This window comes from Micromesistius poutassou (assembly GCF_964030765.1).
Source record: "Micromesistius poutassou genome assembly, chromosome: 22".
Taxonomy (NCBI): domain Eukaryota; kingdom Metazoa; phylum Chordata; class Actinopteri; order Gadiformes; family Gadidae; genus Micromesistius; species Micromesistius poutassou.
The window spans coordinates 8,518,199-8,528,198 of NC_140292.1; the positions used below are offsets into that span (position 1 = coordinate 8,518,199).

At 45.6% G+C, this 10,000-nt stretch overlaps 1 protein-coding gene across 1 annotated transcript in view; it reads right to left on the minus strand.

Annotated features, from left to right (window-relative positions):
- Positions 1 to 2,316: 2,316 nt before the first annotated feature.
- The window catches only part of nsmfa (NMDA receptor synaptonuclear signaling and neuronal migration factor a), a gene marked incomplete at both ends in the record, with an annotated part of 27,180 nt that continues 19,496 nt past the window's right edge, over positions 2,317 to 10,000 (minus strand). The window contains 8 exon segments of the mRNA XM_084486422.1: positions 2,317 to 2,414; positions 3,807 to 3,882; positions 4,069 to 4,171; positions 5,897 to 5,976; positions 6,755 to 6,825; positions 7,201 to 7,234; positions 7,415 to 7,498; positions 8,035 to 8,165. Coding sequence (XP_084342548.1) covers positions 2,317 to 2,414; positions 3,807 to 3,882; positions 4,069 to 4,171; positions 5,897 to 5,976; positions 6,755 to 6,825; positions 7,201 to 7,234; positions 7,415 to 7,498; positions 8,035 to 8,165 — 677 coding nt within the window.

Here is a 10,000-nt window from a genome sequence, read left to right on the forward strand (position 1 = left end):
CTGTGTTTAGCTAGCACTGCGCATAGGCTGGCACTGCCTGTAGGCGAGCACTGTGGGTAGGTTAATGCCAACATACAGGCAGGGCTGGCCTACAGATAGCGCTGCCTGTAGGCTAGCGCTATCTTACAGGCAGCTAGTGTTAGCCTACAGATAGTGCTGTTTGTAGGCTATCACTAGTCTAGAGGCAGCTAGTGCTAGCCTACAGAAAGCACTATCCGGCGGCTAGAAATAGTATACTGGCAGTGCTAGCTTTCAGGTGAGGTGACGTGGTCCTCCTCACATGTGGCTACATGCAACACGACGGCTAGTCGAGTGTGAAATTATTTTCCCTCTCAGAAAAGCTCTAAAATAATCTCAACACGACCACATGTGAGTCACTGCAATGGACCGTACATACACTATGTATATACACTATGCATATACACTATGCATATACTATGTATATATGAATAACTTGGCTTGACGAGCATATGCTCACAAGGAATTGTGCAGGTGTTTCTGTGTGTGTCTGAATGTGTTAGTGTGTGTGTGTGTGTGTGTGTGTGCGTGGCCACGTGTGTGTGTGTGTGTGTGTGCGCAGTAGTAAATTCAGCACCAGCTCTTAAGCCTCCAGATGTTCCTTCATCTTTCATCTGTTTGAGACCCTAACACACACACACACGCACACACACACACACACACACACCTACAGACACACACACACACACACACACACACACACACACACACACACTAACATATTCAGACACACACACACACACACACACACACACACACACACACACACACACACACTCACCCACACGGACACTGCATAACTCCAGCGCTAGTGTCTGATAATAGTCCGACCCCTCACTGGGGATGAGGCAGATGGCTGTTAATAGCCAAACTGACCGCCAATCGCTCCAAGTCCCTCTTCCCTGACCACATCTCAGGCCAGAGCCGTACAGTATGGAGATGGGCTGGGCGGCTGGCTGGTTTGGCAGCCTTGAGAGGACTCTGGATTAGGGGTGATGGAGGCGGTGGAGGTGGTGGAGGTGGTGGAGGTGGTGGAGGGGTTGAGAGCTTGGACAGGCCCATCTTGCACTAAGAAAAAAGGGCGATGCTGTTGGAACTTGGCTGTCTGCGTCTTAAATCTTGACATCATTGAATGACTGTGTGTGTGTGTGTGTGTGTGTGTGTTTTGCGGGACAGAAAAATGTATGACCATAAATACTTTAATGGCAGCCAGCCAGATTGACCTTGGTGGGGTTTTTCTGCTGCAATGGCAATTTCTTCACTCATACACGCACACACGCAAGCACACAAACACACTCACAAACACACGCACATGCAGACACAAGCACGCAAACACTCACCCACATGATTCAAATCGTATACGTTTTCTATTCTTATCAAAACTTGAATCTCAAATGAAAAGTCACCTTCTTGATATTCACTCATCCCAAGCAATGGAAGTGAAGTATAGACCCAACAAACAAGAGTTTTACTTTATGACTGAACCTGAGTTATTCAAAAGTATTTCCATATGAAACTGCACAACGACATCAAAAATAAAGGATGTATCGTTATTTTCCACGTGTATTATTTGCATGACTAAAGCTATACTATATATTCATATACGTACACATCTAGATGTGAATTACTATCTACCTATGCATGTCTCCTGCCGTGGGAGACCTCCAAAACAAAGATACAAGATTATGGCGGCATTATGATCGCTTCAACGGTTCCAGAATCGCGTTGGCCTCAGACATTACCGATCAAATCAAAAGGTTTTGCTAAATTATTTTGTTCTTCAGGTTCTAGTGTAGATTCTTCAAACTTTCCAACTTAGAAGGGATAGGGTAATACTGTTCAGCCCTGGGATTCACTTCATGTCTCCGGTCCCCAGAATGCTTAATTATCCTCATTTGTTCCCCCAATTTCAGAGACCTTTCACCCCCCCTCCTTCCCCCTATCTCCAGCTACACCAAGGGAACATCATCCACCTGTGTGTTAAAACTGAAGAGTTGCTTAACCTAACGTTTAATTTTTTGCCAAGTTTGTCGTTTTCTTAACATCTGATTTGTTCCTAGTTTTAGGGCGTCAGGGAAAGGACAAGGGGGGGGGGGGGGGGGGGGTGTGGCTTCATAGGTCACAGGTCGTTGTAGTCGAGGAGCGGTCTAGGAGTCAGGGTCTTCGTAGTTCTTCGTAGTCGAGGGGTTCAGAGTCGTCGTCGTCATCATCACAACAGGTCTTGAAGTCGGGGGGCGGTCTGGGTGGTACGGCCTTCATGGGTCTTCACAGTCCAGGACCTCAGGGGGGTCGCCGTCATCACAACAGGTCTTCGTAGTCCAGGAGCTTGGAGTGCTGCCGGGTCTTCCAGAGGCGGTACAGACGGAAGTCAAAGTACATCTCGATCATCTCCTTGCCTGCATGGGGAGGGCGGGTGGGGACGGAGGGATGGTGAGGGGGAAGGACCGGGTTTAGAAGGGCTTCATGTGCAGACAGACCCTGAAGAAACTAGGTCACCTACATGAAGGTATGACAGTGTGAACGACCACATAGTCCATGAAGAGAGTCGTCGCTAAAGTTTGCAGACTCATGATTTACAGTCCCGATGCTTGTTTGTTTATAAACAAAGGATTCAAATCGGATCATAGGGTCAATGGAGTACATGGAGGTTGAGGTGTTGATGAATAGGGGTGGTGACACGTTTATGCAGATGACAATAAGATCCAATGTCTAAATAGTGCTGGGGGAATGCTGAATAATTCATAAGCAACGGTATGTCACAGAGTTACACTAGCTTGTACCAGGATGGTGTCACCTGATCGTATTAAGTGTAGAGATATTTTACGCCTGGAAGACCTTCACAGAGGGTGAGATGTTGTATTCAGGGATGAATCAGTATGCTGGTTATCATGCAATTCAATGATAAATTGCTAAATTTTTATGTGGAACATATTTGAAAAGATTGTCGCGTGTGAACTTGCATCTTCAAAGTATCGGGCGTAGAAGTGGTTTGAATCTATTAAATCGTGTTTGCCCAAGGGGCCGTAGGATTCTAGAGAGACAGTGGGGATTGCAGTCTGGATTGCGTTTCTGATGGTGTGTTGTGTATTATTCAAGCGCATAAGATGATTTTAACACATGGTCAAGCACATGAATAATATATTATGTTTTTACTTGTAGTTCATCATTGATGAATCAGAAGGCAGGGCCAACATTAAAGAGCGATAGAGATGCACGAGGACGGAACAATGCATCTTCACAATTTCTATTGATATCCTCAGTCAAGTCTTATATAAAATTCACATTGATAGCAGCTGCTTCCACAATGAAGAAAAACGAAAAGCGAAAAAACGAAAGACTTGTTAATAGAGATGTTTGACCAGACTTTTACCAGTAAGTTCCGTGACACCAATAGGCTATATATTTATCCTTAGTCTGAACCTTTTCAGACACCAACAGAAGCCAGTGACCTTTTATTCAGAGTTGCTCAATATGCAGGTCAATATGCAATTCAATCTATAAATGTAATAATTTTATGTGAACCGCATAAGAAAATTCGTTTCAGGGGTGAACTAATTATTACCAAACACATTTATGGGCATCAGAGGCCCTTCTTCCAATCTCTGACATTTAAATAAGAATTTAATTAGTAAATCGACGTTTATTGGTTGTGTCCATGTGTGTGTTTATGTGTTCTTGTTATCGTGTGTGTGTGTGTGTGTGTGTGTGTGCGAGTGTGTGTGTGTGTGTGTGTGTGTGTGTGTGTGTGTGTGTGTGTGTGTGTGTGTGTGTGTGTGTGTGTGACCTACCATGTGAAGACAGCTCTAGTGGGGACTGGAACTCGACAGAATAAGGCCTCATCAGGTTCTTGAGTTTCTGAAACAGCTTTTACACCACAATAAGAACACACACACACACACACACACACACACCCACACACAGTAAATTATGGATTTCTAACCCTTGTCAATAACTTTAAGATAACGGCAGATAAAACCGATATGACTATAAAACCGATATGACACACACACATGCATGTGTGTGTGTGTGTGTGTGTGTGTGTGTGTTTACCTTCTCTCCGTTTGGGTTTCCCAGGACGTAGCAGCCCATGATGTGGATCATGTTCGGTTCTGGATTCAATTTGCTCATGAAGCGACTGAGCCTCCGCCAGAACCTCCACACACACACACACACACACACACACACACACACACACACACACACACACACACACACACACACACACACACACAGTGTTTCAATATAGATATATAAGATATATAAGATAACTTAGGAAATTATCAATCAGTCATTAGGGAAGTTTGAAGAACAGAAAAGTAATTAACAATTAAACTACTAAGTCTGTGATTGGTTAAAGTCTGCGATTGGTTAAAGTTTGTGATTGGTTAAAGACTGTGATTGGTTATAGTCTGTGATTGGTTAAACTCTGTGAGTGGTTCAATTCTTTGATTGGTTAATATGGGGCAGTGGCGGTTCTAGGGGGGGGCCAGGGGGGGCCAGTGCCCCCGTAACTCTGAGTCCGGACTCTGTGCCCGCAATAGCGCTCGTCCACGATCCAACCCCCCCCCCCCCCACCCCGGTGAACAATCGCACCCGCAATAGCGCTCGTCCGCAATCCAACCCCCCCCCCCCAGTGATTTATATATAAATGACTCTTCTCACAAATACATTTCAATACACCCACAAATGGATATCGGTATGTATAAATGTAAAATAAATCCATAAACAAAAATAAGTTTCACAAACACATTTCTGATCCACACACAGATGTGTCTTGTTTTAAATAAATGTAATATAAATCCATGAATATATGAATTAACAAATATTTGCAATTTTCATCAAAAATGCATTTGGATGCATTTGGATGTTACATTTATATACAAACTGTTAAACTTGAATTTACAAGACGCTTTTAATTTGTGAACTTGTTTGCATTTGTGTGTCAACTGGTCTGTATTTATATGTTGATTTTTGAGACTCTCCTGACGTGGCTGGATTCACGAATGCATTTTTTTCAACAAGGAACTCTCTGTAGCCAATCAGATGCCTCCCTCATATTCAGCCAATCACATGACTGCAGTCTCGACCTCTAAAGAATAAGTCCCGCCTCCGAACCTCCCGGTTCCCTCGGTCAAATGTCTATGGGAAATAACATGGGGTTTTTGAATGATCGTACATACTCTGTAGGTGGCGAAGAAGTAAAAGCAGCGTCACGTTTTGAATTACACACTTTTTCCATCTAGTTTCGACTGGGTTTTTGGATTGTCTGTGCCGTTAAATTAGCATTAATAATCGTTTACTACTGTAACGGCACCGACAATCCAAAAACTGTGGGAATGCAGTCATGTGATTGGCTGAAAACGAGGGAGGCATCTGATTGGTTACTGAGAGTTCCTTGTTGAAAAAAATGCATTCGTGAATCCAGCCACGTCAGGAGAGTCTGAAAATTACACATATAAATACAGACCAGTTGACACACACATGCAAACACAAATGAGTTCACAAATGAAAAGCGTCTTGTAAATTCAAGTTTAACAGTTTGTATATAAATGTAACAACATCCAAATGCATTTTTTATGAAAATTGCAAATATTTTTAAATTCATATAGTTATGGATTTATATGACATTTATTTAAAACAAGACACATTTGTGTGTGGATCAGAAATTTGTTTGTGAAACTTATTTTTGTTTATGGATTTATTTTACATTTTTACATACTGATATCCATTTGTGTGTGTATTGAAATGTATTTGTGAGAAGAGTCATTTATATATAAACTATATACTGAACTGACCCCATAGGTTAACGTCACTGATTGATTAAAGTCATTGATTAATTAAAGTCATTGATTGGTGGAAGTCAGTGATTAAATCTTACTGGCTCATGTCTTCCTCTTTTTCCACCTTGGCAAAAGTTGCAACTTTGTTCTTGAGGAGGTACAGATGACCTGGTCCTCCCTGTTGGACACACACACATACACACACACATACACACAGACACAGACACACAGACACAGACAACACACACACACACACACACACACACACACACACACATACACACACGCACATACACACAGACACAGACACACAGACACAGACAACACACACACACACACACACACACACACACACACACACACACACACCGGGTTACTTCCTCTCCATTAAGAGTTTGGCGTGCCACAGGGACTTCTGTCCTTGAACCTCATTACGGTAACTCACAGCTCTAAGTGATATCCTTACTGCTGAGTCCACACTACAATGTTACACACACGCTGACGCTGCTCTGATGAGGTCATCCTTCCACAGGCGTCTGTTAGTGCTTCCATTGAAGAATCCAATGTAAATTACAACGCATTATTTAGGTTTGTATAATTAAAGAGTCAACGTTTAAATTCCAAATTGTCTTGGAAAACAGAGCCTCTGCACAGCCACAAATCGATCTACTAAATAATGTACCACTCCAGTAATCCAGAGATTTTAACTCCCGCTTTCTCGGGCTATTAATAGTATAACCTTGTCTTGGTAACTTTACCGAAACCACAGAAATCAATCATGTATCTGTATCAGAACATGGCAAAGCTTTCTCGTCGATCATGATGGCAGATCATTTGTTTATATGCTTCAACAGAGAAGATCTTGCCAGAACATAAACATCCTTCTCAGTGTGGTCATGTCATGTGACACACATGAGCTCGATGCTAATTCCCCGCTCCTCCTCGCTGCCGCTCACCTGACAGAAGATGAGCATCCTCCAGAACTTGCTCCCGCGTCGGTAGGCCGTCAGCTTCTTGTCTATCTCCTCTATGGGAACAACGGGGATTCAGAGGGGAGAAGATCACATCCCAGGCACCGATAGAATCCAATCCCATAAACAGATCAAATCCAAACTCAACGGACGACCGCGACAAAATGGCGTTAATGTGAAATATGACTCACGGTCCAGACAACATCAGGAGTCGTAAAGAGCATTGAAAGCTTAATGCGCTGTGATATAATAACCGGATGTAATGAGAGCCGTAGCCACACAGTCAAGGGTAAATCATCCCTGCATCAGAATGATATTCATCATCAACATCAACAGCAATGAATGTCAATGATCAACCACAACAAATGAAAGCAGCCTCATCTACAAAGCCTCTTATCGACAGCACACGCTGCATATTCTCCTCCACCTACCCAGAATATCATCAAACGTGGCGTGTTCGTGGTCCTGTGGGAGTGAGACACGGTCATGGATTCAGTATAATGATTGGTTACGCTCACATTATGCAGTGAAACATATGAACATGTTTGCCTACAAGCAACCGCGTGCTTGTGCGGATGTGTGTGTGTGTGTGTGTGTGTGTGTGTGTGTGTGTGTGCGTGCGTGCATGTGTGTGTGGAGACTCACATAGAGGATGGGGATGATGGAGGGGTCGTCTCTACGTAGGATGGTGGGAACGTATTCCGCCTTGGGTACTTTGGATGAGATCAGCTGGAGGTCAGGAGTCAACAGGAAGTGGAGGGCAAACAGGAAGTGAGGAGAAGGTGAAGAAGAACAGAAAGGAAAGGTGGGATGCACGCGTACATGCTGCTGTGCTGTCACATTGAGCAGCATCATGTATAGTTGAAATGAGAAGTGAATGAAGCGTTGTCAAACCACTACATAGCAAACAGGAAAGAGTGCCTCTTAAACCCTACGGGTACATTGAAGGATTGCAGGGGGGTGCTCGAAAAATAAAAAAAACTATCCGAATCGTACTACCGCATTAATACAATGAAGTAAATCAGAATACTTGCATACGTTCAGTACTCTTTTCAAGACGTGTAGCACAAGCCCCTGTGACACTAACACCAACCTTGTTATGTTCATGACTATAAATGACATGCACACGTACATTACTGATGTAAATAATGACATACATTACACACATACATTACTGACGTGCTGGCTAAAGGGGTACGGACTACATGAGTCATGTAGCTTGGGGACCACTGGCACGTCTCGTGTCCGTGTGTGGACCGTCCTACCATGATCTTGGGGGGGATGAAGTCGTCTCCCTCACAGGCCAGCCTCTCCATCTCCCTCTCCTCCTCCCAGTCCATCCTCTCGTCCAGGCCTCCCTCCTCCAGGGCGGCGCAGGACGCCTGGAGGTCCCCGCCTGCAGGAGGAGAGAGACATCCATGGTGAGGGGGAGGAGGAGGAGGAGGGAGGAGGGTGAGGAGGAGGAGGAGGGAGGAGGGTGAGGAGGAGGGTGAGGAGGAGGAGGAGGGAGGAGGGTGAGGAGGAGGATGAGGAGGAGGAGGAGGGAGGAGGGTGAGGAGGAGGATGAAGAGGAGGAGGGAGGTGGAGGAGGGTGAGGAGGAGGAGGAGGGAGGAGGGTGAGGAGGAGGATGAGGAGGAGGATGAGGAGGAGGAGGAGGGAGGAGGGTGAGGAGGAGGATGAAGAGGAGGAGGGAGGTGGAGGAGGGTGAGGAGGAGGAGGAGGAGGAGGAGGGAGGAGGGTGAGGAGGAGGATGAGGAGGAGGATGAGGAGGAGAAGGAGGGAGGAGGGTGAGGAGGAGGATGAGGAGGAGGAGGGAGGTGGAGGAGGAGGAGGTGGAGTAGGATTGATGAGGAGGAGGAGGAGGAGGAGGGTGAGGAGGAGGAGGATGAAGAGGAGGAGGGAGGTGGAGGAGGAGGAGGTGGAGTAGAATGGATGAGGAGGAGGAGGAGGAGGGTGAGGAGGAGGAGGAGGAGGGAGGAGGGTGAGGAGGAGGATGAAGAGGAGGAGGGAGGTGGAGGAGGAAGAGGTGGAGTAGGAGGGATGTGGAGGAGGATGAGGAGGAGGATGAGGAGGAGGTGGAGGAGGCAGATGAGGAGGTGAGGAGGAGGTGGAGAGGGGAAGGTGAAGGTCAGAAGGAGGTGAGAGAGAGAGGAGGGAGGGTTGAGACAGAGCAAGAGAGAGAGAGTATTTTGGAATGCACTGTTCAAAGCACGTCATTGTCCTTGACAATGACGTGAGCTCATATTAAAACTTCTTATTAATATTAGAGAGAGACAGAGGGATAGACAGAGTGAGAGACAGAGGGAGAGAGAGAGAGAGAGACTGAGAAAGAGAGAGAGAGAGAGAGAGAGAGACTGAGAGAGACAGAAGGAAAACCGTTTTAACAAGATTACATTTTTCTGATTGTCTTCATTGGTCAGTTGGACAGAAGGGAAGTTGCAGAAAAAGATAAAAACAAGAAACAGATGGAGCGAGAAGAGGGGGGGGGTGAGAGAGAGACGTGGGGGAGGGTTGAGAGAGAGAGAGAGAGAGAGAGAGAGAGATGGGGGGGGGGGGAGGAAAATGAGAATGCGGTGGATGAGAGCTGGTGGGGGGGGCAGCACTCAGAGAAGGACACCCCGAAAGACAAACTCATAAACTCTGCGCCATGCTAAAGTAGGAACAACTAAACTGTGATTTGAGAGCAGACAGAGGGCACCGGTGACTCATGTGTTTCCTGTGTGGTAAACAGTTACATCCCAGCATGCACTTTCCTCCAGAGCAGCCTAACAGCCCTCTGTCTTCAAATAAGTAGAACAATCAAGATAAGACGCATCAGAAAGAAGAGACGGGGGAAGGTGAGTGGACGGTGAGGAAGAGGAAGATGAAGGAGGGATAGAACGGAGAAGGGTGGGTGGGTTTGTCCTGTCTGGTGGGTGACAGATAGGAGGAATATCTGACATCACTTCCAGGTGAGGACAACGTTATCTTTTAATTTCTTCTCTGGGGAAAAGGTAAAGTGGCGTTGAGCTCTTGTCGTTTCATCTCCAGCTTTTGCAACTCTCTTCAAATAACACAACTATGGCGGTGGAGAACAGAAGTATAAGGAAACACATTAAACAGACATTGATAACAACATGTAAACAAACTGCAGGCGCGCACACACATAGACACGCACGCACGCGCGAGCGCACCCACACACACACACACACAGTTGATCTCTGTACACTGATTTGCATACTGTAAAATCT